The sequence below is a fragment of the Neomonachus schauinslandi genome, chromosome 6 (genome assembly GCF_002201575.2).
Source record: "Neomonachus schauinslandi chromosome 6, ASM220157v2, whole genome shotgun sequence".
Classification (NCBI taxonomy): domain Eukaryota; kingdom Metazoa; phylum Chordata; class Mammalia; order Carnivora; family Phocidae; genus Neomonachus; species Neomonachus schauinslandi.
The window spans coordinates 6,303,690-6,331,353 of NC_058408.1; the positions used below are offsets into that span (position 1 = coordinate 6,303,690).

The 27,664-nt window shown below is 46.3% G+C and overlaps 1 protein-coding gene across 2 annotated transcripts in view; it reads left to right on the forward strand.

Annotated features, from left to right (window-relative positions):
- The window catches only part of LOC110588187 (nitric oxide synthase 1 adaptor protein), a 261,046-nt gene that overhangs the window by 186,778 nt on the left and 46,604 nt on the right, over positions 1-27,664 (forward strand). Inside the window, exons 3-4 of one of the 2 annotated variants that reach the window (XM_021698468.1) lie at positions 3,569-3,661; positions 17,790-17,863. In XM_021698468.1, coding sequence (XP_021554143.1) covers positions 3,569-3,661; positions 17,790-17,863 — 167 coding nt within the window. The remainder of the gene's footprint in view (positions 1-3,568; positions 3,662-17,789; positions 17,864-27,664) is intronic. The other variant, XM_021698469.1, reaches the window with a different exon arrangement.

Here is a 27,664-nt window from a genome sequence, read left to right on the forward strand (position 1 = left end):
GGTGGCGGGGGGACAGGGAAGCACCAGGGACTCAGGATATGCTCTGTTCTCAGGCGCCCTCAGCCTTCCCAGCGGTATTATCCCCTGTGGCTTTCTGAGCTTTCCTCCTGGCTCCCGTTGCCCCTGAGTACCTCCCCCTCCCCAGCACCCCCTTCGCGGGCCCCGCCGGTTGGCACGCACGCCGCTGGTTGGCACGCACGCCGTTCTGACACAGGGTCCCCAGGCTCTGTTTCCAGGTTGCTGGCTCGTTACCGCGGTCTTTCTCGTCAGCGGCTTGTGGTCCAGGACACGCATTGTTTCGTTCCCTAAAAGGTCAGCTCCTGGAGGACTTAATCTGGCCTTGTGGTGGGGCCCCGTCTGGCAAAGCAAACACATCAGGTCAGCCTGGCTGTGCGGAGGGTGAGAGCCAGGCTTGTTGGCGTGGCCTCCAGAGCTGGCCTGGGCTCTGCGGGAGGCTGGTGGCTCCGACGGGCCTGTTTGTTCCTCGCCCCCTGGCAAAGCCTGAGCAGACTCGATGTCTATCCTGCGGGACACAGATGCTTCCTCCTGAGCCTGCCTGCCCCCCCAGAGCAGCACAGCCTGGGAAAAAGGAGGGCTCGTCCCTGTGAGCCCCTGCCCTCTGTTCTCCTGGTCACTTCCCATTATGTCTCCTGCCTCCAGATCCATCTTGTCTCCCCCAGTGAGCACAATAACCTGGGTTGTCCAAGTCAAGCGCAGTTGGCATATAAACCAACGGTTTCAGGATAATATTTACGCATGTTCAGATACTCGATTTCCTTTGATTTCTGTAGTTTCCAACAGACCTGCAATTGGAGTACTTCCTCTTGGACTGGAAAGGGTCTGAGACACCTGCGCACCAGGCCGGGGGAAGTGGGGGCCGAACGCGTCCAGCCCACGAGCTCTTCTAAACGGCCCTCAGGTGGTACTGGCAGTGGCTAGTACCGGGGCCCATTTCATGCCTGTCTTGCCCCTCTCTGTGTGGAAGCACTCCGGAGCATTCCACCAGCTATTGTCAGGAGGGACACCTGCATTGTCACCGTCAACGAGATTCTGGGGCAGCCATTTGGTCATGCTTTCACGGGTGGGCCCTGTGCCCACAGAGCCTAGAAGAGCCATCTGGGAGGCTGTGCACAGAGATCGGATGAGAGGCGTGTTCCAGTTCCGAAGAGGACGTTGAGTTGCATCTTCACTTCTTAAGACCGGGGTATTAAAAGCCATGGCTTGTCAAGACACGAACTCTAGAAATAATGTTTCAGATACGCAGGCTAGGTGCTGGCCGGGTGCCTCTTGCCAGCCTTGCCTGGGGCGGTGGGGGAGGGGGGATCTTGATTCTTAAAAATGTCCCAGAGACCCAACAAAAAAGATGTGGACCCAACAAGAAAGACGTGATCAGCTACCAGATTCTTCTGGAAATAGAGGACCTACCTCTAAGATGGTTTAGCAGGCAGTGTGCTCTCTAAAACTCGGGCTGAGGGAGGGTCATCGTGCCTTCTAGATGTGGACACCTAATACTTAATGTTACTGCTGGAAAAGCAGAAGGAGGAAGTATGTGGAGCTTGTGAGTGAACTTCTGGAGGGAACCGAAGATAAGCCATGGAGGACTGACCAGTATAGGGCTGGTTTCATCCATATCTGGCATTTCTGGGACTCGTAGGCTCTTACCTCCCACCCAAGTTCTTTGACATGCACCCCTCTGCACACCTTTGGCTGGCAGGAACAGCCCTGATTTTAGTGACTTGTGGCCACGGGAGGCACCGCGGAAGGTTGTGTTGACCGAAAGCCCCAGTGAGCAGACGTAAACGCAGGTGTGGTCAGATGTAGCCGGTTCACCTGTCCCGGTGGGCATGGAGCCAAAGTGGGCTGACCTGCAGATTCCCGTGCTGGCTCTCCCACCCGAGGTAATTTCTGTTTGTCGAGCACTGTACCCGAGTAGTAGGCACAGTCCGGGGACCCGCTGTGGATCAGAGCCAGGTCCTGAAGCACACGCCAGACACGCTGTAGCCTTCACCAGCTGACAGCCACCGCCCTAGAGAGGGGTCTCATGCATGGCTGAGGTCCGGCCCTGAGCCACACTCTGGTCCAACACGCTTCTCCCGTGCTGTCAGACACGCTCCGAAGCAAAGTCTGAGCTTGATGTTTTCTTTCTCCTGCACGTCTGCTGCTCTGGTTTGCTTTTCTTTCGAGCTCCCCTTGGTAAAAAGGACAGCTGTTGACAGGGTAGGAAGAGTGACCACCAGAGTGGGCAGTAATGTATGTATGTTGCTGTCACTGGAAACTCACATCGGCTGAGGGCTGGACGATATAAAGAAAAATATCTTGCTTCAGTTAGGTCGTGTCCTTGTCCATAGGAGACCGCCAGCCAGGGGGCATCAGCACAGACTGTGCAGCAGAGTAAGATCGGCTCAGATTTCAGGGGAAGGGAGAAAATGCAGACAGGTTTGGAAGCTGTGAGTTGATTCCTTAAAATCAGAGTATTGGCCAATAGAAGGTTCTGGATTTCTGGTGACATTTTCAAAGTAGGTTATGTTTTCATCTCGTTAGGATGGATTGGGTTCATTTCTATCTACACACTAGTTAGAAATAATTAGGTACTAGATGTGCAGGTGAGGAGCCGCTTGGCTGGTGGTGTAGTGGGAGAGAATGTTGGGTATAAAAAGTCCCAGAGAAGAGGAGCTGTGGGTTGGAGTAGAGATCTTGGCTCTGGGTCTTGTATGATCATTGTTTAACCTGTAGCCCAGATGTTTCATTAGCTTGGCAGGGAAATTTGCTAAGTGCTGCTCCCAAGATGGGGACCAGATGAAAATGAGTTTAATAAATTGGACAAGTGCTCAGAATGAAGTTCAGTGAGGAAAACGTAGAATTACACCAGCCATAACAGATGTCTGCACAGGCATAAGAAATGGCTAGGAATGAGCAAATGTAATGGAAAAAAGTCTGGGGATAAGGATGAGGCCATTTTCCGTCAGCAGGGTAGGTCTGTGGTTGAATCAGCAAGAGGGGTTGTGAGGCAGTGCCCTCCCTTGTAACTATCATTAGATCCTTCCTAGAATATTCTCTAGAATATTTCAGGCTAATAGGGCTGTGGGTAAACTTGGAAACTGACCTACAGATAAAGGAATTTGGGACTTGAACTTACAGAGAATAACTTAGAATTCATAACTTTTTAATATGTAAAAAAAAAAAAAAAAAACCAACAACAACCCTGATTTGAAGACTGGTACCAGCTCTTCTTAATCTTCAATGAAGATGGAATTGAGTTTCCACAGCATTTGCGTAGACACAGGAAAAACCTGTTAGTGGAGGTCGTTAAACATCAGAGTGAGTTTTTGAGGGAAGGTTCTGGGTTTCTGATGAGGTTTTGAAGGCAGGCTTGGTCTTCATCTCGTTAGGATGGATTACCCCATTCCACGGTCATCCCTGATGGCTGGGTGCTGACCCTGAGACACCCACCTGCCTTTACATCCCCTGAGAATCTGTCTGTGGCCCTCTTCCGGGTCATGAGCTAGCCGGGGCCATGCAGGTGCGCTGACCTAACTGGATTGTGCTTCTTTCTCTCCTCCCCCTGCAGTATGAGTTTAAAGCCAAGAACATCAAGAAGAAGAAGGTGAGCATTATGGTTTCAGTGGATGGAGTGAAAGTGATTCTGAAGAAGAAGAAGAAGGTAAGGGGCTCTGACCCAGCAGCTGGTGAGGAGCGGGGAAGGGAAGGTAGGCATGGGATGCCTTGTCCTGCTAGGCCGCTCCGTAGACAGAATCCTTCCTCGTCTGGGGAGTGGTGTGCCCGGAGCAGCGACAGTGGTGGGAGGCCACAGTTGTGGCAGACAGATGAGGTAGAGGCCAGTGGCCTCGTCATCCCCATGGCTCCACGTCCTGGCGTCCCATGGGTGACAGGGCTCCATCTCCTGCCATCCTTGCATTTTGTTACCTGGACCTTTGAGTCTTGATCTTAGGAAATACTTTAAATTCAAAGTGATGATGAGTAAGAGGGTTTGGCAGGAGGGTGGATGAGGCGGTTTCCTTAGCAGCTGTCCCCTTCTGTCCCAGGAACGACCCTCAGTCCCACCCAAACCCACTGTGTGTCCTGTAGATGCTGCTTCAGCCTGTCTCTTGGAATAGTCCCTCAAGACCCATCCGCCCCTGCTGTTCTGTGTGCAGGAAGCCTGTGCTGTGGTCAAGGTGGGGGGGGGGGAGGTGGGGAGGGACTGAGCCATTTGGGGGGCATTCCTCTGACCTGGGGTGACACAAGAGAGTGAGCGTACATTGCTTCAACGCGTGGCTGTTTTTGTGTTACTTGTACGTGTTGTGAGAGGAATGATGTTAACCCCTGGGAAAAGCTAGGTGTGCATATTGGCAGAGGGGAGAGCGTGTGCTTCCAGAAAGAAACAGAAAGGGGCTTTAGAGGATTGAGGATATAGGAGGAGTCGTTTTGTTTCTCTGTTTCTTGACTCTGCTGGTACCTTTTTTATTTATGATAGCTTGTTTTATACATGTCGGTGGTAGCACCCTCACCCACTAACATTATATAGACCTCTCAAGCTGCTTTTGGTTCCGAACCTAAGATGCTGTTAATTCAGATGGGTATCAAGGCAGACCTTGAGCGTGGGGCTTATGGAAGGTAAAGACGGGTACATAGTCGTAGGTGACATAAACTTGGAGAATCAGGTAGTTGAGAGAGATGTTGAAGGGTACTCGTCTTGCCAATCCAAGGATTTCAATCTGCTCTATGTCCTCCTTGCAAAAACATTAGCCAGTGTATGATTGGACACCACGCAGTGGTGGGGGTTTCATTGCTTCCTCAGGTAGCCCATTTTTTCTCTGAACAAATGGACATTTACAGAGGTCTCCCATGTATTTTTTTTTTTAAGATTTTATTTATTTATTTGACAGAGAGAGACACAGCGAGAGAGGGAACACAAGCAGGGGGAGTGGGAGAGGGAGAAGCAGGCTTCCCGCGGAACAGGGAGCCCGATGTGGGACTCGATCCCAGGACCCTGGGATCATGACCTGAGCCAAAGGCAGACACTTAACGACTGAGCCACCCAGGCGTCCCAAGGTCTCCCATGTATTAAAGCAAAACTTGTTCTCTTATGCTCCCTAAATATCTTCAGGGGTGGTTCTAGAAAGTGTTATGGCTATGAGGTTGAAATTATACAGGAAAAAAAAATAGAATATGATGATACCATTGGTAAAATTCACAAGCAGTAGGGAATTTGTAATCACTTCTTAAATGTTTTTAACTTGATAAACCTCTACAGTGGGACCAGAGTCCCCATCTTGTTCTTACTCCAGGGGGTGAAGGAGGAGGGTGTCTTTTCTGCCCCTCCCCCACTGCACATGCTTGCACACAGTGCTTAACCGTGGGGCAGTCTTTGGAATATCATCCCCTTAAGAGTCCCTGAGCAGGAGAGTTGCTGAAGCCAGTTAAATAAATCACAGATGATGACAGTGTGAATTTAAAAGCGAGAGTTACCCTCAGAAAAAAACAGAGGCCAGTGCAACCCCAGCTCGTGACTCAGGCAGCCTGAGTCCCAGCCTGGCTTTGGTCACCTTTGTCAGGTAACTTTACTCAGCCCTTCCTGTGACAGCCCTTCGTGTGGCTTAGGGCACTTATGTCCTATCTGATGAAGTAGGGGTTGTGATGTGGGGGCACTTTCCAGATTACAAGATGCCTCCATGCCCATTGCATGCATCCCTGCATCAGACCTCCTGGGAAGGGCTTGGGGACACGGGGTCAGCTTCCACGGCACCCAGTCCCCTCGGGAAATCAGCCACTCAGGTGTCCTCACCCAACTGCTCCCCGACCAGGTGCTGAGCAATCAGCATTCCAGAGTCCAAGACTCATACCGACAGAGCTCAAAAGAGGCTCATGTATAGACTAGACCACCAGTTCCTTTATTCACTTTGAGACATGGAACAGTTTCCCAGGCCAGATAACTCACATTAGCCTGACAAACCTGAAAAGCATGTTTTCTCTCTCTAAGGCAAGTGACGTGGGAAGGAAGATGGTTAGAGGTGGTTCAGTGAGCATGAAATGGAGTAATGGAGTGAGTCCGCTAACCATGCAGCAAGAATGTTTCCTGGTCTCTGGCTCCACGATAATTGGGTCCCTTGGATGTTCGTAGGGGCCTTGTTGGGCCCATGCTGTCCTGGGGTCAGTTCGACAGACTCTGCCAGGGTTTGACTTCATCACTGACTTCTGTAGTTTCCTGGCTGACCATCCCTGCACCTCCCCACCACCCCCATGCACGCACACTTCCAACTGACGTCATCTTTCGGTTGGGTTCCATTTCACGATCTGCTGTCATGGGGCTTATTCTGTCCCTCTGATTTGGTCCATGATGATGGGACTTTGTGGTTTTGGCCTTAGAGGACAGTCTTATTCCCCATCTCTCTGTATCCCCCATGTACCATATGCAGCAGCATCGGCTCCATTGTTTTTCTTTTTTTCTTTTTCTATTAACATATAATGTATTATTTGTTTCAGGGGTACAGGTCTGTGATTCATCAGTCTTACATAATTCACAGCGGTCACCATAGCACATACCCTCCCCAGTGTTCATCACCCAGCCACCCCATCCCTCCCACCCCCGCTCCACTCCAGCAATCCTCAGTTTGTTTCCTAAGATTAAGAGTCTCTTATGGTTTGTCTCCCTCTCTGGTTTCGTCTTGTTTCATTTTTCCCTCCCTTCCCCGATGATCCTCTGTCTTGTTTCACAAAATCCTCATATCCGTGAGATCATGATACTTATCTTTCTCTGATTGACTTATTTCGCTTAGTGTAATACCCTCTAGTTCCATCCATGTCATTGCAAATGACAAGATTTCAAATTTTTTGATGGCTGTATAATATTCCATTGTGTATATATACCACATCTTTATCCATTCATCTGTTGATGGACATCTGGGCTCTTTCCATAGTTTGGCTATTGTGGACATTGCTGCTATAAACATTGGGGTGCACGTTCCCCCTCGGATCACTACATTTGTATCTTTGGGGTAAATACCCAGTAGTGCAATTGCTGGGTCGTATGGTAGCTCTATTTTCAACTTTTTGAGGAACCTCCATACTGTTTTCCAGAGTGGCTGCACCAGCTTGCATTCCCACCAACAGTGTAAGAGGGTTCCCCTTTCTCCACATCCTCGCCAACATCTGTCGTTTCTTGACTTGTTAATTTTAGTCATTCTGACTGGTGTGAGGTGGTAACTCATTGTGGTTTTGATCTGTATTTCCCTAATGACTAGTGATGTTGAGCACTTTTTCATGTGTCTGTTGGCCATTTGGATGCCTTCTTTGCAGAAATGTCTGCTCCTGTCTTCTGCCCATTTCTTGATTGGATTCTTTGTTCTTTGGGTGTTGAGTTTGATAAGTTCTTTACAGATTTTGGATACTAGCCCTTTATCTGATATGTCATTTGCAAATATCTTCTCCCATTCTGTCGGTTGTCTTTTGGTTTTGTTGACTGTTTCCTTTGCTGTGTAAAAACTTTTTATCTTGATGAAGTCCCAATAGCTCATTTTGCCCTTGTTTCCTTTGCCTTTGGCGATGTTTCTAGGAAGAAGTTGCTGCGGCTGAGGTCGAAGAGGTTGCTGCCTGTTTTCCTCAAGGATTTTGATGGATTCCTGTCTCACATTTAGGTCTTTCATCCATTTTGAGTCAATTTTTGTGTGTAGTGTAAGGAAATGGTCCAGTTTCATTCTTCTGCCTGTGGCTGTCCAATTTTCCCAACACCATTTGTTGAAGAGACTGTCTTTTTTCCATTGGACATTCTTTCCTGCTTTGTCAAAGATGAGTTGACCATAGAGTTGAGGGTCCATTTCTGGGCTCCCAATTCTGTTCCATTGATTTATGTGTTTGTTTTTGTGCCAGTACCATACTGTCTTGATGATGACAGCTTTGTAATAGAGCTGGAAGTCCGGAATTGTGATGCCGCCAGCTTTGCTTTTCTTTTTCAACATTCCTCTGGCTATTTGGGGTCTTTTCTGGTTCCATACAAATTTTAGGATTATTTGTTCCATTTCTTTGAAAAAAGTTGATGGTATTTTGGTAAGGATTGCATTAAATGTGTCTAGGTAGCATAGACATTTTCACAATATTTGTTCTTCTAATCCATGAGCATAGAATGTTTTCCCATTTCTTTGTGTCTTCCTCAGTTTCTTTTCATGAGTTTTCTGAGAACAGATTCTTTGCCTCTTTGGTTAGATTTATTCCTAGGTATCTTATGGTTTGGGGTGCAATTGTAAATGGATCGACTCCTTAATTTCTCTTTCTTCTGTCTTGTTGTTGTTGTATAGAAATGCCACTGATTTCTGTGCATTGATTTTATATCCTGCCACTTTACTGAATTCCTGTATGAGTTCTAGCAGTTTTGAGGTGGAGTCTTTTGGATTTTCCGCATAAAGTATCATATCATCTGCAAAGAATGAGAGTTTGACTTCTTTGCTGATTCAGATGCTTTTTATTTCTTTTTGTTGCCTGATTGCTGTGGCTAGGACTTCTAGTACTATGTTGAATAGCAGTGGTGACAGTGGACATCCCTGCTATGTTCCTGACCTTAGGGGAAAAGCTCTTAGTTTTTCCCCATTGAGTGTGATATTTGCTGTGGGTTTTTCATAGATGGCTTTTATGATATTGAGGTATGTACCCTCTATCCCTACACTGTGAAGAGTTTTGATCAAGAAAGGATGCTGTACTTTGTCAAATGCTTTTTCTGTATCTATTGAGAGGATTATATGGTTCTTGTTCTTTTTTTTTATTAATGTATTGTATCACATTGATTTGTGGATGTTGAACCAACTTTGCAGCCCAGGAATAAATCCCGCTTGGTCGTGGTGAGTAATCCTTTTAATGTACCGTTGGAGCCTGTTGCTAGCATTTTGGTGAGAATTTTTGCATCCATGTTCATCAGGGATATTGGTCTGTAGTTCTCATTTTTGATGGGGTCTTTGTCTGGTTTGGGGATCAAGGTAGTGCTGGCCTCATGAGTTTGGAAGTTTTCCTTCCATTTCTATTTTTTGGAACAGTTTCAGAAGAATAGGTATTAATTTTTCTTTAAATGTTTGGTAGAATTCCCCTGGGAAGCCATCTGGCCCTGGGCTCTTGTTTTTTGGGAGATTTTTGACTACTGCTTCAATTTCCTTAGTGGTTATGGGTCTGTTCAGGTTTTCTATTTCTTCCTGGTTCAGTTTTGGTAGTTTATACGTCTCTAGGAATGTATCCATTTCTTCCAGATTATCTAATTTGCTGGCATAGAGTTGCTCATAATATGTTCTTCTAATTGTTTGTATTTCTTTGGTGTTGGTTGTGAGCTCTCCTCTTTCATTCATGATTTTATTTATTTGGGTCCTTTCTCTTTTCTTTTTGATAAGTCTAGCCAGGGATTTATCAATCTTACTAATTCTTTCAAAGAACCAGCTCCTAGTTTCGTTTATCTGTTCTACTGTTCTTTTGGTTTCTATTTCATTGATTTCTGCTCTGATCTTTATTATTTCTCTTCTGCTGGGTTTAGGCTTTATTTCACATTGGCCCTTGTGCATATGAAAAAACTGATGTTGAAAAACCTTGAATATTTTTGCCCAAGATCATACCCTACGTAAGGACACCTGTGTGCTGAGGTGTCACCTGGCAGAGAAGCCAGCCTCCTTCCACTGAGAAATGAGAGCTAGAGAAGCATCTTCCCCAGGGAGCCCTTGGGACCTTATGACTCATTTTGAAACTCCATCCCTGGTAATTGCTAGTATGGGTTCCCCTCCAGCTGGCCTAGAAAAGAGGTGATCTAACAGGTCTTTCCTCAGTCTGATTCTTCTGATGCCAGGCTTGAGAAAGGGAAGCTTCCCATCTTGTTTTCTCTACCCCCTCCTGGTGTCTGTTTCAGGCATGCTTTTTATTCGGATAATCACAGCGTTCATTTATGTCGCCTCAGGCAGATGTATGCACGTTCACAGCAGTCAGCCTTTGTGTCGTTTGGTTCCTGCATGGCCGGCCCCTGGTATTTGAGTGTGCTCACACCACCTTGCTCTCTGCGTGTTTCTCTCTGTGTATAGAACTAAGAGGGGCCGAGTGCAGACATGCCACACTTGTCTCCAAGGAAATGAAACAGTCTGCAGATTTGGGTGATGGCCATCCTCATCAAGGTTAAGAACTGGAGCTCTTGCCCAGTAGTTGAGGGTGTAGAAAAAGTCATGGCTGATATTCAGTCGTGGGCGCAGGTAGAGGTCCAGCCTGACATTCTCAACTCATTCGTCAGTGTCTGTGCTGTCCTCCGTGGTCAAAATGTTGACTTGTCCCCTCCACCTGCAAACACATTGACTTGCACTGGGTTAGTGTGCATGCTGGAAGGAGCCCTTGGCCGAGAAGAGAAGACCTGGGTCCTCGTCCTGGCTCTTCCCTTCCTGGCTGTGGCGTCATGGGCCAGTTATTTTGCCTCTCTGAGCTTCAGCTATCAAGAGTTGGATCAGGTGATCACTTTCACTTCGCCCTCTGGAATGCTCTGCACCAGCTCTGGAACCATGCTCTTCACTGATCGTGTGTGTGGGTCACCTGTCCTTACTTAGGTCCTTGAGAGCCTCCTGGGTTAGAGACCCAGGAGGCATATGTCTATGCCTGGTGAATGGTGGGATGCTTCCTGGCCGGGGGAGAGAAGCATGTTTATAGGGATTCCCTGCTCTCCCAAGAACTTTTTAAGGGCAGGGGCCATTGCTGTAAGGTCAGCACTTCCTTGGGCACCTGGCCTGTGTGGTGTGTTTTCAATTATTGTGGTTGTTGGCCCGCTGGATGAGTGAACGTGATTTGTGATGATGTCCTTAAATCAGGAAGAACTAAGTACTTAGCAGTTGGATCAAATGAAGTCTCGTTTGTTACTTTTAGCTATCACATTTCCTCCCTCTTTCTCCTCTTGTCAACTTGCCTGTTTGAAGACACAAGGAGAGCCTTTCCTGAGCTTTGAAAGGCCCCAGTGGGAGTCGCTCACTTTGGGGGTATTCTCAGTCGGACTTGCTCAGTGACTTCGGTGTGTAGGGACTTGATTCCAGGGTATGCCATAGCCAAATATTTTGTGATCATCTCTCACTGAGATGTAAAAAGTATCTTTTTGGTTATATTAACAAGCATCTAAAAATGCTGTCCTCTTGAACCGAAGCCGGCAGATAATGAATCTCAAATTCCTAGGACTCTTTGTTGATATTTGTGGTGTGAACTCCACTAGTAAGTGGCTTTGTCATCTCCCAATCATTACATTTTCTTCAACTCCCAGCCAGGCCCAAGTAATTGGCTTTGCTGTGTACATAATAATGATCATTTATTATAATCCTGGAATCCCACTACCGCACTATTTGCTAGGGAGTGGACTTCCGAATAAGAAAGATTAGTCCTGGGGCGCCTGGGTGGCTCAGTTGGTTGAGCGACTGCCTTCGGCTCAGGTCATGATCCTGGAGTCCCTGGATCGAGTCCCGCATTGGGCTCCCTGCTCGGCGAGGAGCCTGCTTCTCCCTCTAATCCTCTCCCCTCTCATGTTCTCTCTCTCTCTCTCTCATTCTCACTCTCTCAAATAAATAAATAAATCTTAAAAAAAAAAAAAGAAAGAAAGATTAGTCCTGAACTTCGTCCAAAGGATTTTTCTATGAAAGGATCTGAAAGGCCTCAGTTTCATGTGATTTCTTTTGTACACCAATAACTTAGTTGGGATCTCCTAACATATTCTAGAAAGTTCCATCGTTCTCATTAACAACTATTCATTGTGTGTCTGCCATGTTCAGGGAACTGAGTGGGATCCATAAGGGTATTAGACATGGACCCTTTCCAGCAAAATTATTTTTAATGGCATTATCTGCATACATAGGTTTATTATAGCTCCAGAATTGCATTAGAGTTATTTATCTCTTTCTTCCATGGGCTGAGCCTTTAGGCGCAGGGACCATGTCTTTTCTCTAATCCTATTTCATCTGTTTGGGAAGGTAGAAGACCAGAGGGACCAAAGTAATTACACGATAAGATGGTAATGAGAATAGCTAACAATAGTAGCTAACGCTGATATTGAGCACCTGCCATTTGCCGGGCCTGTTTGATGCTCCATATGTTTATTAAACGGTCATAACCATCCTGTGAGGTAGGTACCATTCTTATGCTTGTTTTGCGAAAGAAGATTGAGCACCTTGCCCAAGACCTCACATCCCATCAGAGGTGATGTCAAGGTCTGAATCTGGTCTGACCCGCTCAAATAAGTAGGTTCTTCCCACCACAGTGTTGCGTGTGTATACTCATCTCTTCTGGCTGCTTGGAGAAAAGCTACTGTATAGGAAATGCCTAATTAATTAATCTGAAGTCTTTAACTTCTAGCCTGTACTCCGTAGCTGGGATATCACATGGCAGGAGAACTAGTTTCCTGCCCAAAGAGTGGCATTAGTTTTTCTGGAAACACAGACCTCAAATCTAATTGGGTAAGAAAAGGAGGCAGTTAGGATTGTAGAACCAGAATTTAGGAGAAGGAACTTCAGAAATGATCTAGTCTGCTCCCATGGATGATTAGATTTTGGTAACAGAGGACACGAGAGGCCCAGTGACTGTCCCAGGGTCGCCCACACAGTTACTGATGGAGCCAGGACTAAACTTTGTCCAGTCTTCCTTCTACCATTTCACGTTTCTAGGCCCTCTTTATTTTCTGCTCATTTTAAAACATGCACATTAGGAATTGTGTACACTGTGTGAGGATTTATGAGCACTTCAGTTTTGAAATGTGTTTTCTGTATCCGTAGGTGATGCCTGAGGATGAGTGATAGCTGTATTTTCAGACTAATCCTGTTCTGTCTGGAAGCATGGAGAACTTGTAAAGCTGAGTTAATAAGGTCTTTGCAAGGTTGTGTTGTGTTGTGTTTTCTGAGAAGTCCCCATTGCTGCCAGGAGCATGAATAATGGTAAAGCTTACAGACTCTGTGATGTGTCTAGGAAGTCAGTGCCAATACAAATTCTTCTCCACTTTTGGCTTCCTGAGGAAGAGCTTCAGAGATGCCCTGTCCATTTCTGGGCTCTAAGAGGAGACAGGATGGCTAGGATAATTATCCCAATTCTCTCTTCTGATTTTGGCGCTGTTCCAGGCAGACCTACGTCTGACCTCGTTCCCACATCACATTCCCTGCCGGCAGATTTTGGAATGTCAGAGTGGCTGTAACTTTCCGTGGAACACTGGACATTTGCACTCATTAGATAAAGGACGTGCTTACCCAATTCTGTGGTCTTTTAAGAGCATACCCTGCAAGCCCTTGACCATTTGCAGGCGGTGGAGACTGACATGCTCTGATTATATCACTTGGAATGGCAAGGAGAATGTGGCACAGAGGTATATGAGTTGGGTTTCATCACCACCGGACTAGGTGAACTTGGCGGGGGAAGTAAGTGAACGTCTCTGAGCCTTAGTGTGTTTATCTTTTAAGGTTGCAATCAATTTTGATAACATGAAGGAAGCATTATAGAAACGTTATCAAATGAAGGGAAGACTGGAGAATTTTTTGTGAGAATAGAAAAGGAAGCAGCTAAAAATGATTTGCCTATATCTTTTCTTTCTCACTTTGTGTTATTCCAAGTCCTCCAAAAAGCACATGCCAAGATGGGATTCAGTGCCTGTGAGAGAAGGTGGGGATGCCCTCGGCGAGGCTGGGGTAGCTGTCACATTTCCGTGTGGGTCTGACTGCAAGGGAAGGAGGGGAGGGCGGGAGACCGTCTCTTAGATGGCAGTGTGCTCTGAGGAAGGTGTGGCAAGGCTTTCAGGGAGTCCTGAAGCCAAAGCCATGTGTGGGGGGCCTCCTGTGTCTCCCAAGGATGGGCCTGCCCCGGCATCCCTGCACACTCCTCAGCCCGGAGCAGGACCTTCACTACACTGATGATGGGTTCCAGAATGCCACAGGCGGGACCCTTGGTTGAACTCCCTGTAATTGGAGGTCTTGGGGCACGTTCTTGTGACGACAACTTCCTCTCTCCAGAAAGTTTTGACTAGCCAATAATGTGACGCAGAGCCTTCCCTCAAGTTAAGCTGCTCTATCGTGTTGAGTTTTTAAATTACCTTGGAGTAAGGAATTCATAAGAAGAGAAGGGGAGGGGTGACTGGTGAGGGAAGGAAAGGCATAGAGAGAGACGGGGTTAGTAACCTCTAGTTCAGAGGCCTCCTGAAAGGCTCAACCATGCTGTGAGTGTCCTTGGCAGGTGCAGAGGGGACACTAAGGAAGGAGTTACGGATGTATGTGTACAGGGTGGGAGTCTGGCAGAAGGCCAGACAGTCACCCCTAGGGCACTCCCTGTCCACTCCCATTCCTTTCTATCTGCGGACTGGTGAGGGGGTAGGTCTCCATCTCCCTGGGCCTCGCTGATGGGCCTCACTGCTGTCACCACTTGGGCTCTCCGTGGTGCTGGTGAGGCCCCGCCTGAGCCTGGACCTCAGGTTGAAGGAGGCTGAAGCCCAGCTCCTTCCGTCCTGCTGGTTGTCCTGGGCTGTTGGCGGTAAACATGGCCGTGAAGCGCTCTCTGCCTCAGAGAGGTGCTGACAGCTTCAGGGATGCACCCCTCTCCTTCCCTCTTCTCTTCCCCTTGCTTCTCCTCTCCCCTCCCACCTGGACTTGAAATGTCTTCATTTTCGGGTATATCTTGGAGACTACAGCCTATTCAGGACACTGGGTAGCAAAACTGAAAATTTCCTCATGTAGCTTCCAAGACTCCCAAGCCCTTTATTTCTAAGCATTTAAACAAACAATGGTTTCAGGGATAAGTGGGAGCTGTGTGAGCTTCTGAAGATCATGAAGCTAAGTTTGGCTGTAGGTATTGTTTTTTAATAACATTGCTATCCCATGGTTGAAGCCAACTTTGATTTATAGCCCCATGAAGATGGTAGGTCATTAGTTTTTCTTCCTGTTTTCCTTCTCTTATTAAGAACATTTTTTTTTCCTAAAATTTTTTCCTTCAAAGAATATTTATTTCCATGTAGAAAAGTGAGGAGAGGGTGATTTGTGTGTGTGGCTTTTGTTTTGAGTTTTTTTCCTCTAGAACATTTGAAAAAGAGGAGGTATGTGAAATGATTTCAGAGGAAGAGAGAAGAATCAAATTGTTCTTAAGATCCGCCAAGCTCTCCTGTGAGTTAACACTGTTCATGGTACCATACTGATGCTCAGTTGTACCAGAAAACATGCACTGGTCTATAAATCAGAACTTGGTTCTCGTCCTCACTAGGCTGTAAACTAGGGGGACACCTTGCTGAGGTCTCTGCACTGCTCAGGGTCTTATTTGAAAGACGGTGGCATAGAAAGGATACTGGAGAGGCCACTCTACCCCAGGTCCCTATTTTCGGATCCCTTCATCAATTTAATGGATGCATCCAAGGATTCCTGCAAAATCTTTAAAGGGAGAGGACTAGATTTTAATGCAATTTTCAGAAAAGGAAAATAAGTAGGTGGAAAGTTGTTTATTTTTTGGTCAGGATATTCTCTAGGGGTGCAGGGTATCTCTTTTAAAAGTATTTTCTGAAATGTTGAGGTTTCATTTGAAAATCACTTGCTATAGAAGAAATGAGGAAAATCTCAAATGAATAAAAGAGAATCAAGAGATGGCAATACCGAGATGACAGATGTTGGAATTATCTGACAAGGATGTTAAGGGCGCCATCATTAAGATCCTTCCATGAGCAATTACACTCTTGACACAGAAGAAGTAGAAAGGCGGGGCGCCTGGGTGGCTCAGTCGTGAAGCGTCTGCCTTCGGCTCAGGTCATGATCCCAGGGTCCTGGGATCGAGCCCCACGTCGGGCTCCCTGCTCTGCGGGAAGCCTGCTTCTCCCTCTCCCACTCCCCCTGCTTGTGTTCCTGCTGTCACTATGTCTCTCTCTGTCAAATAAATAAATAAAATTAAAAAAAAAAAGTTTAAGAAAAAGAAGTAGAAAGGCTCAGCAAAGAAATAGAAGAAAGAAGAACCAAATGGAAGTAATAGCATTAAAACCTACAACTGCTGAAATAAAATCTAAATGAATGGGCTCAACAGCAGAGAGGAGGTGCTTTCTCCAAACATTGCTACCTGAACTGACTTAAGACTTTGGGCAGGATATGTGGTCATAAATATAGATGTGGTTTAATATTTAATTATTTAATAATTATTATTACAAGTTGCCCCCAAATCACACTATCTTTGAAACATCCTGTTTTGCTGTTTAAAGAATTCTCATGGTGAACACTTATACTGCGTGTTTAAAATAGGCATCCAAGTGATGAGTTACTTTGCCTCTAAAAAATCTCAGTGTGTCTGTTGGAAGCTGGCCTATGTGTGCCAGGAAGGCGGTTATAAGGCAGCTGAAAATACGACCAACCAGTCCTTGCTGGGCTAAGAGTATCACCACTGGAATGTGGAAACGAAGGTGTCTCTGCCAGTCCCACCACCTGTGAATCAGTAAGGGATTCAGGCCGGAGGACCAGGTTTCAAGGGGGACACTGGCAAATGGCGTGGGTGCAGAGAAGTCCAGAAGACTGGTCTGGTGAGGAAAGAGTGCAAAGCCTGGGATTATTTAGTATAAAGAAGAGGGTCTGGATTGGCTGTATTTCTACATCTGGAGGGTTCTCATTTAGAAAAAAGATGGTCTCGTGTCTGTGTTTGCTCCAAATGGGCCATTCGTACATTAAAATCTCACAGGGCAGTGCGTTCTAGGAAGGCAGCTTTTGAAAAACTAGTTCTTGAAACAGAGTTTTCTTGTCTGTAAAACAGCATCTGGTGTTAAATACTTGTAAACCAGTTGAAAATCCACCTCTGTGGGCTGGATTGGGATTGACTCAGACTTTGGGGATGAAATGGCCCGCGTGGGTGGTGCTGTCTGCCAGGTGTGTACGGGGTTGTGTGTGAGTAAAGCTGATGGACACACGCTGCTTAACGTCTCCAAAGGGCCTGAACAGAGTCTCCCCTGGCCCCTGGTGGAGGCTTGTCTTCCCACCCTGGTGCTTTGGGAGCCACCATCCTGAGCTCTCTGAGAAACCCACAGAGCGGTAGGCACTCGTGAAACGGTAATTAATCCGACGCACGCTCTCTTGCCTTCACTCTGCTTGATCATCTCTCCCGGAGAGAGGAGTGTGTTCTTCCCCAGTCGTCCTGGACAGCCCTGCCTCTGTGGCAAAGGCCAGTGGAGGGGGCAGGGGTCCCTGTCCCTGCACGTGGGCGGGGGGGGGGACATGGGCAGGGGGGGCAGCTGCTGTCCTGGTGCTTCCTCAACGCATGGGGTGCTGCTCATCTCGTCAAGCACCTGGGATCTCCGGGACTGCCCCTGAACCCTCTGTCCCTGTCCTTATCCCCAGCTGCCCTGGGGTCTCCTTGGCATTCACAGTTAGTCAGGTTCACAGTCAGCAGGGCTATCCTCTTGGGTAACTACAAATGTACTAGTAACCTCTCCAGGCTTGGGTCCCACCTTCTCCCCTTTAAGGAAAAGAGGGTGGGAGCTGCATTTCCTGTGCTTCTCACAGTTCACAGCTTTGCCTCCTTCTCCCTTGTGGTCTTCCTGCTTCTCCCACTCCTCTGGAGTGATGTGTAGTCTGCTTGTGGTCCTCGGGTGTGGCCTTGGCTCCCACCTGTCCTCTGCACCCCGGAGAGATGCTCTCCTTAAAGGGCTTGAAGGAAGCTGCTCAGACCAGACAGGACGTTTCCCACTTGTCCTTTGGAGCACTGAGCTCCAGGCCTCTTAGAAGTCAGGCCAGGAGCTGATGCGTGTGTTTGCATAAGTATTAGCAGCTCACCGTGTGCCCTGGTTCTGTAGCGGAGGACAAGCCTAACTTATTCATTTACAGCTTCTTTTATTGCAGAAAAAGGAGTGGACATGGGATGAGAGCAAGATGCTGGTGATGCAGGACCCTATCTACAGGTAAGAGTCCTATCCCCCTCCTGTTGGCCCCTGGAGCTGTCAGGCTGGGGGCCAGATAAATTCAAATAAATTTCTGCCGCTTTTCCCTTCTGTGACCCATTGTTTCTATATATGTAAGTACAAGAAGCATGTCTACCTTACCTTTAAGCTCGAGAGGAAAATTCTTCTTAGGCTCAGTTGCACTATCTAGAAACGACGAAGGATTTCTGCTTGGTGTTTAGTCCGAATCTTTTGGTTGTAATTTGAGACTCTTCCAACTTGTGCTAGTTTTATCTTCACTGAAATTTTATAATTGCGTATCTCTTCCACCTCTCTGCCCCTTCAGAAACTGAGCGCAGATAAAGGGTTTGTGATCTTCTGGGAAAGCAGAAAGTCACACATATAATCCCTAGAAATTGCTTTCACAACGAGATCGGTAGGATTCCTCTAGAGATTAGATGTGTACTACATGGGCAGAGGAATACCTGGGAGTCACAATACAGAGCACCAGGGTGCTCCTTGGACCCACCGTGGGACCTCAATTCACCAATGTTCCTCTGGTGTCGTGGACTCCACTGACCAAGCCCCACCCACCCCACCCCTACCTCCTTCCTGTTTTTTTCACCGACAGAATGGGTATTAGCTCTTCCTTTGGTATTTGGGAGAAACTAGAGCCAAATGACTTGCTTCGGTTGACAAAACGGATAAAGGTTGGGACTCCACTGCCAAATTGGCAACATGGTGGCCCTACTTTCTAGTCAAAGAGTGGATGCCTGTGAAATGGAATTTCCATTCATCCAAGGAAATATACGAATGTGAAAACACTCAGGTCAGGTGCTGTGCTGGATGCACAGCATCCAGCTTAGTCAGTGGATGACTAAAGTGAGTCAGTCACGGTCCCTCATTCTCGGGGAATGTTGGTCTGGAGGGAAGCACATCACTGGGGCGCAAGACCGTGTGTCTGACAACATGAGTTTCTTTCTCTGAGTTCCTGTTGTACTTTTAGATGTTTGTGGAAACAAGTCTTCTAGTGTGTTACTGTCACTTAAAGTCTTCTGCTGGTAGACGATGAGGCTCTTGCGGGGGAAGGACTATGCCCACCTCACTTTTGTATTTCTAGCATCAAGCCAGTGTCTGGCCTGGATGCATCATTTAATAAATGTGTGATGGGTGGATGGAAAAATGCACTCGACTAATATCTGAAAATTAACTTGAGTGTTACGGTGATTCACAGGAGGGAATAATCACTTTCTGCTTGAGTGATAAGGAAAGCCTTCAGGAAACAGATCGCATCAGAACTGGGCTTCCAGGATGTGAATGGATAAGCCCCTCATTTGCCTTTTGTAAAGGGAAGAATTTCTTGGAGTGTTTTTGTTTGTTTTTTTTTTTCATAGTGATACCGTACACATGCAAAGCCAGCTCATTGTGGATGCTGCTCCTGGACTTGAATCAACCTTCCCTGGGTTGAAAGAAAGGACTTTCCCCAAAGTTTTAACAACATAGCCCAAACAAGCTATCAGTTTTAGTTTTTATAACAACTTTATTTTGAGGTGTAGTTGACCTACAAGAATTGAGCATATTTAATGTGATTACTTTGGTAAATTTTGACCTATGTGTACACTTCTAAAGCCATCACCTCAGTCAAGATGATGACCATATGTCACCCCCAAAAGTTCCCTTGTGTGCCCACTTGTTACCTTTCCCTCCCACTCCTTCCCCCCACCCCTGTCCTGTCCCATCTCCCTCCTTCCTGCCCTCCACATCCCCAGGCAACTACTGACCTCCTTTCTGTTTTTCCAGATGAGTTTGTGTTTTTTTAAATTTTGTATAGAGTCGTACAGTGTATCCTTTTTCTGGGCCTGGCTTCTATCCTTAAGCATAACTATTCTAAGAATCACTTGTCATTCTATGTATCAGTAGCTTATCCCTTTTTATTCCTAAATGGTATTCCATTGTACGAGTATAACCCAATGTGCTTAGCCATTCGTGTGTTGGTGGACATTTTGGTGGTTTCCAGTTTGGGGCTATCACAACAAAAGCTTATGTGACTGTTCAGTACAAGTGTCTATATGGACATACACTTTCATTTTTCTTGGGTGAATACACAAGAGTAGAATGACTGATTATATGGTAGGTTTTTTTTTTTTTTTTTTTTGGTTGGTTTTTGTTTTTGTTTTAAAAGATTTTATTAGAGAGACTACAAGCAGGGGGAGGGGCAGAGGAAAAGGGAGAAGCAGGCTCCCGCTGAGCAAGAAGCCTGATGTGGGGCTTGATCCCAGGACCCCGAGACCATGACCTGAGCCGAAGGCAGACGCTTAACTGACTGAGCCAGCAATGCGCCCCTATTTTTGTTTTTTTCATGAAACTGCCAAACTTTTCCAAAGTGGTAGAACCACTAGTGGAGTTTGAGATCTCCAGTTCTTCACATCTTTGCCAACATCTGGTATTGTTAGTTGTTTTTTTTTTTTAGCCCTTAAAATACATGCATATTAGTATCTCACTGGGGGTTTAATTTGCATTTCCTATTGACTAATGACCTTGGCATCTTTTCATCTTATGTGCCATTCCTGCATCTTTTGTGAAGCATCTGTTCAAATCCTTAGCCCATTTTTCATTGGGTTGTTTTGTTTTCTTACTGAATTTTGAGAGTTCTTTATAAATTTTGAATACATATCCTTCATCAGGTGTTTGGTTTGCAAATATTTTCTCCAAGTCTGGCTGGGCTTTTCTCTCTCTCTTTAAAGATTTTATTTATTTGAGAGAGAGAGAGAAAGCATGTGTGAGAGAGAGAGCACAAAAGGGGAGCAGCAGAGGGAGAAGCAGACTCCCGCTGAGCAGGGAGCCCAATGCGGGACTCCATCCCAGGACCCTGGGATTATGACCTGAGCCAAAGGCGGATGCTTCATCAACTGAGCCACCCAGGCATCCCTCAATTTATTTCTTTAATATGATACAAGGGATATATCAAAGTTTTTGTTTTTCCTCCTGCAAACAGATGTCTCCTTGCTCCAGACTCATTTGTTGAAAAGACTGTTCTTTCCCTGCTGAAGGACCACTGTTGAAAATCTATTATTCCTCTCTGTGTTGTTCATTTCGAACTCTTTATTCTGTTCAATCCATCGCGTTGTCTGTCTTGATGCCAGAACCACAGTGTCTTGTTGACTGTGGCTTAACAAAAATCCTTAGAATCGGGTAGTCTGTCTTCTAGCTGTTCTTCTTTCTCAAAGATTGCTTTCAATTAGTACTAGTATGATGTAGCTTTTTCCTTCCCTTCACTTATAAGAAGAAACATGCTTTTTGATGGTGGGTGAAAAGCATCAAAGAAATATTAAATTTTAAAGTGAATTTAAAAAAAAAAATTTTTTTAATTTTAAGGTAGGCTCCACGCCCAACCTGGGGCTTGAACTCACAACCCTGAGATCTATTTGACAACCTTTCTCCCCACCCCCCAGAAAAACAAAACAAAACAAAAAAAACCTCATCCAGCAGACTTTCTGGTTGTAGGTGTCTCGTGGATATCTTGCTAATCTATCAGAATTCAGCAGCAGCCTGCATTTACCATCAGAGGTACGAAGTTTTGCCAGTGCTGTCCCAAGCTTCTAGATGCTTTCCCCCCCATGTATTAAATTGGGGTGTTTTTGGTCTCTGTACATGTAAATTTGTATGTCTGTGTGTTATGAGTCAATGAAAGAGGACTGTATTCTAAACTGTGTGTCTCATTTCATCATCAGTAAGAACATTTATCATCATGATAATATGGTAACACTCACAAATGAGCTTTTCTTGGGGCCCGTTCTGCCCTTACGGAACCCGTCTGGCATTGCTGCAGAATACATAATTGCCGATAGCTTTTATGAAACACGATTACTCTGGCATTCACTTCCAGAAAACTCCTTTGTGGTGCGGTACGTTCTTCCACTCCAAAAGAAATGCCTTTACCACATCAGTAACGGGATCCTCTTTTATTAGCTCAAATTTTAAATTTAAAGTTTTTGCATCTCTCCCATTGAATAATAGAATCAAGGTTGGTTTTTTTTTTTAATTGTGGTGAAATATAAAATTTGCCATTTTAATCATTTTAAGCGTACAAATTAGTGGCACTAATCACATGGTGTTGTGCAGCTGACACCACCTTCCAAAACCTGCTCATTGTTCTAAATAGGAGCTTTGTGCCCATCAGCGAGGACCCCTGTTTCCCTCTCCCCAAGTCCCAGGCGACCTCTAAAGTCATGGGATCTTACGAGGTTGAAAGCACTGCGGTGGACACGTGGTCCAGCACCCCCCCATTGCAGGAGGCTTCTGTCCCCTGTGCTGATTTGCTGGGGCCGTGCTCCTCCCTATGTTTATGAGACTTTTGTCCATTGATCCTGGCTCTCTTCTCTGGAGCCACAAATACGTAGATCTTATTTCCCTAAAGCTCCCAAAGCCATTCTTCATTATGCTTTTTCCTAGACTTCCTAATTTCAGAACCCATTATTTTCCTCTTAAGATGTATTAGAATTTAATATGGTATCCCAGATGCTGTCTTTTCAGCGTAAGATGTAGAGACCTAATTTTACCCTCATGATAGGGAGTTTTGCATTTATTTTTAAAGAATGAGATCATACTATATTTTGCTTATTTTTTTAAAAGATTTTGTTTATTTGACACAGAGAGAGAGCACAAGCAGGGGGCAGCAGCAGAGGCAGAGGGAGAAGCAGACTCTCCACTGAGCAGGGAACCCAATGTCGGGCTCGGTCCCAGGGCCCCAAGATCATGACCTGAGCGGAAGGCAGACGCTTAACCGACGGAGCCACCCAGGCACCCTATATTTTGCATATTGTTAGGTCCTACCTAGGTCATGGTGGATTTATTGTCCAGAATACTTAGGATTATATAATGGCCTTTAAGCCAGATTGTGTGTGTGTGTGTGTGTAAAAATTGGACTCTTAAACTAATTTTTGGTCACAGATGGACTTAAAGTATTTCGAAAGCAATGAGAACTTTTATCATATATTCACTGTGCTAGGATGTTTAGGCACACACATTTTTAAGAAACAGAATAATCCAGGGGCACCTGGGTGGCTCATTTGTTAAGTGTCTGCCTTCGGCTCAGGTCATGATCCCAGGGTCCTGGGATCAAGCCCTGCATCCCGCTCCCTCCTCCGCGGGAAGCCTGCTTCTCCCTCTCCCACTCCCCCTGCTTGTGTTCCCTCCCTCTCTCTGTCTCTCTCTGTCAAATAAATAAATAAAATAAAATAAACAGAATAATCCAGATTTTTTAGTCATTCTTCATTTCTGCAGTTTTCGCTATTTTATTGTTCAGCCTACATATAAGAATTTACATAGGTCGTTGTTACATTAGATAGAATTCATTTGAACCCATTGTTTAGAGTGTTTGAGTTTTTGTGACTCAGGGTTCAACAGGGAAGCAGGTAACTGTGAGTGTTGAGGCCTAAGGAGATAATCAGACTTGGACCCACACCATGGCCGCAGGAGCCGGGAAGCAGACGGTCCAGACAAGACCCGAGCAGAGTCCTTCGGCAGCCCTGGTGTGGCTGCTACGTTGGAGGTCACAGGATGCCAGGAGCATCCGTGCACCAGAGCAGAATCGCAGACGGGGCAGGTGCAGACAGCCGTGGAAGGCTGTAGACTCTTCCAGGCTACTGACTCCTAGTTGGCTGAGAAGCTTCTGATTGGGGGCCCGGGTTCAAGGTTGTTCAGCAGGCCTGGCAGTTACGAAGGGCAGCCGGATGCGGAGCGCACAGTACCCTGATGTCCACTTCTTCCTGCTCTGGCCAGGGATGACCCTGGGCGTGGTCCCTCCTGCTTTATCCCCCACCTCCCAAATCCCACACCAGTTTCTCTCGTGAGGAGTCCTACCCTGCAGCTCTGCAGGGAAGGGAATGCGGAGTTTTAGCTTAGCACAGTGGACCCAGGTAAAGCCATCACACCGGGTTGTGACACCTTAACTGTCCCGCTGAGCTTTCGGTTAAGTGTAACTGTAATAAGAACATTTTCATCCAAGTCCCTGACATGCTAAGGCTGTTGAACAGAACAGGACGAGGCCTGAAAAGTGAAGACTTCATGTTTAATTTCTCCTTATTTCAGATTTCACTTCCTTGGTTAACATGCTTATCTTACCCTTTCTGGTTTAATGGGCATGCTTTTTTTTTTTTTTCCTTAGGTTAAAAAATAACACTGGAGTAGTTGTACCATTATAGAAGTCGCTGTGCTTTTGAAATTCAGTTCCCCTGCCGTGGTTTCTTCTCCGTCTAACTGGACACTGAAAGAATTATCAGTCCCCCAAATATTTCTGATTCTAGGGGCCAGACAAGCAAATGAAGATCCTTCTTCTTTTTTTTTTTTTTTAAGATTTTATTTATTTATTTGACAGAGAGAGAGACAGCGAGAGAGGGAACACAAGAGGAGTGGGAGAGGGAGAAGCAGGCCCCCCACAGAGCAGGGAGCCCGATGTGGGGCTCGATCCAGGACCCTGGGTTCATGACCTGAGCTGAAGGCAGACACTTAGTGACTGAGCCACCCACGTGCCCCTGAAAATCCTTCTTCTTAACTAAAGTCAGTGGGTCAATTGACCTGAAGCCCTCAGGAGCCAGGCTGGAAGTAGCTCTCTGGTTTTGAGTGTAAGTGAGCAAACCAGGGAGGGTCCCCATAGGGTGTCCAGCCAGTCCTCAGAAATGTCATTAATTAACGTGCAAGCAGTTGGTGAGATCAGACATTAGAAGTGCGTTCTGGTTTGGGGCCCTCCACGTTGAGCCATGCTTTGATTTTGAGCAAGTCAGAGATCAATTATTCAGGGCTCGCTGGGGAGGGGAGGCAAGGATGTGTGGAGAACTCTGGGTGTGTATTGTTCACTGTGCTGGGCTTGGAGGCAAACAGTGGTTAATCAGTCTGGGTGCAATCGGAAGATAGAACTCACACGGTGATTTAAACAGAAGAATTATAAAGAATCATTCAGCTGTAACAAAACAGTATCTTTAAAATGTAAAGAGCACTCTTGGGGTGCCTGCGTGGCTCAGTCGGTTAAGTATCTTGACTCTTGATTTTGGCTCAGGTCATGATCTCAGGGTCGTGAAATTGAGCCCCACATTGGGCTCTGCACTCAGTGGGGAGTCCGCTTGAGATTCTCTCTCTCTTTGCCCCTCCCTCCCATGCATGCTTTCTCTGAAATAGATAGATCTTTTTAAAAAGGTAAAATAAGATTCTCTTTCTCCCTCTGCTCCCCCAACTCTCTCTCTCAAAAAAAAAAAAAAAAAAATCTTAACAGCCCTCTAGGGCTGAAAGAGTGTGCAAGGACAAACCCGGAGGGAGGACCCCTCCCCCAGGCTGGGGTTCATTTTCATTACGGAAGGTGTGTTGCAGCCACTGGATGGCAGAGACCCTCGCTGAATTGCCAGGAGGCTAGGAAGCAACCCTTGGGGGCTGAGGCCAGAACCACAGCTGGTGGCTGGGTGCACAGAGGGTATTGGGGGATCACTGTGGACAGGAGTTCTGGAACAACCAGTCTTTTCCGGGAGGGCTGTGACAAGGTGATCACCAGGGATGCAAGATTACCGAGGGACTGTGGCTGGCACAGAACGTCGCCAGATGTCCTTACACCGTCACTGTTGAATGGCTCTGTAGCATCTGCAACTGGCAAGAGAAGCCTCTCCTCCTGCAAGTCCTTCACTTACTCAGAGTAGTATGAGCAGCCTGCTCGCTATAAATCACCTGCTTGCAGGAATTCTGTCCATTGTCACAGAGCATTGTTGAAAGAGCAGGAAATTGGTAATCCGTCCGTGGTTGAGCAAAACCTAGTCTCTACCCTAAAAGCATCTACAGTCAGATGAGACCCGACCTATGTGACGTCCATCCTAACAGCAACCCCAAGTGGTAGAACTGGTGATTCCCATTCTTAGGATGAACTTGAGCTTCAGACAGATGAGGTAAGTTTCCCATGATCACAAAACTAGTTAATAGTTGGGAGAACTCTTCGACCCCAAGCTTCCGTCTCTTCTGTTTTCTTGCTCTGCTCAGTGGCGTCCATCTTTTAAGACAAACCCATGCGTTTATTTGCCTTCATATTTAATTTTTATCCCTTCAAAATGATATATCAAAATGCAAAACATTTTGCAGGACACAAACTAGTTTTGAAAGTGAAGGAAGAGTTTTCTCTCCTGAGGCTTGATAAACCTGCGATAGTTGGGAGTTCCTTGGAAAATCAGGGAGTCTTGGAGCATGTTTCCCTTAGTTAACAGCCAAGAGTTGAAATGATCAAACGAGACAAAACGAAGGAGACATAAGTACCCCCAGATTCAGGAAGCACATTAAATGACAAGCAAAGTAGATTTTAAAAAGATGGGTACTTAAACTCGAGGCTCCCAGTAACGAAACTACAGAATGTGGAAGACACAGATTGTAGAACGGTCTGGAGCAGAAAAATACATTGCTTACAAAGGAACACAGGCTGACAGCAAAACTGGAAGACAAGACAGTGGATTATCTTTAAGAATATGGGGAGTCGGGGCGCCTGGGTGGCTCAGTCGTTAAGCGTCTGCCTTCGGCTCGGGTCATGATCCCAGGGTCCTGGGATCGAGCCCCGCATCGGGCTCCCTGCTCCGTGGGAAGCCTGCTTCTCCCTCTCCCACTCCCGCTGCTTGTATTCCCTCTCTCGCTGTATCTCTCTCTGTCAAATAAATAAAATCTTAAAAAAAAAAAAAAAAAGAATATGGGGAGTCAAGGGGCGCCTGGGTGGCTGAGTTGGTTAAGCATCTGACTCTTGATTTCAGCTCAGGTCAGGATCTCAGGGTCATCAGATCGGGCCCCTCCTTGGACTCTCCACTCAGTGGGGAGTCTGCTTGAAGATTCTGCCTGCACCTCCCCCGACTCTTACTTTCTTTCAAAGTACATAAATCTTTAAAAAAAAAAAAAAAGGGTGGGGGAGTTAAGTGCCAAAGCTTAGAAAGTATCCCCTCATACTTTTTATGAAAGTGGGGTAGAAAAACCCCCCTAGGCAGCATTTCTAAAGACTTGCAAATAAATGAAAAGAGCACGCACCCTAAAAGAGAGTAAAGGCTGAAGGAAGGCGGGCTTGCAGGCGGTGGGATATATAGTGAGTCCTCCAGGAGCCCTTTCATCAGAGGAGGGGGCAGAGTCTGCCAGTTTCGTGGTAGGGAAAGGGAACCACGGTGCCACAAATTGGAAATGAGCAGTGGAAATCAACTTTACATTTTTAAAAGAGATAATAATGCCCCTACAAAGGCAGAAGGACGAGGTCCCATGGGGATTAAAGTAGAAGGTTTTAAGACTGTATAATTTTTCAACATTATTTTTTAATGGAATCAGATACTACCCTAACCTGTAATACGCAGGCAGAATCCCATAATTAGGAGAGAAGATAGAATATGTAGTAATTACTTACACTGTCGTTTTATGGAGCCAAAAAAGCTCTCCGGATTCTTAAAGGTGCCTCTCCAACATGCAGACTGTCCCTGCAAAATCAGATCAAGGCCTCCCTGATAGGGACGATTCTACTCTCTAACCTCCCTCCCCTCAAATCTCTGCACGCCCAAGTCCCCACCTCAAACCCTGGCACGAGTTCCCTTTGCTCCATCATCCCTGGAGCATGGCAGGGGGCCCAGGTACCAGAGTCCTGAAGGTTAGAGGAGGAGCAGACCTGGATGCTCATGCACCTGGGTCTCATTTGCCCTCCGTGACGTACAAGGTCATGGTGACTGTCTGCGTCTTCCGTATGTTTGTTGGATTGAGCCTCCCAGCATGTGAGGTTCTTGAGGGGCCTCTGCTGGACTCGGAACCAGAGATTGGGGGCAGCCCGGCTTATGG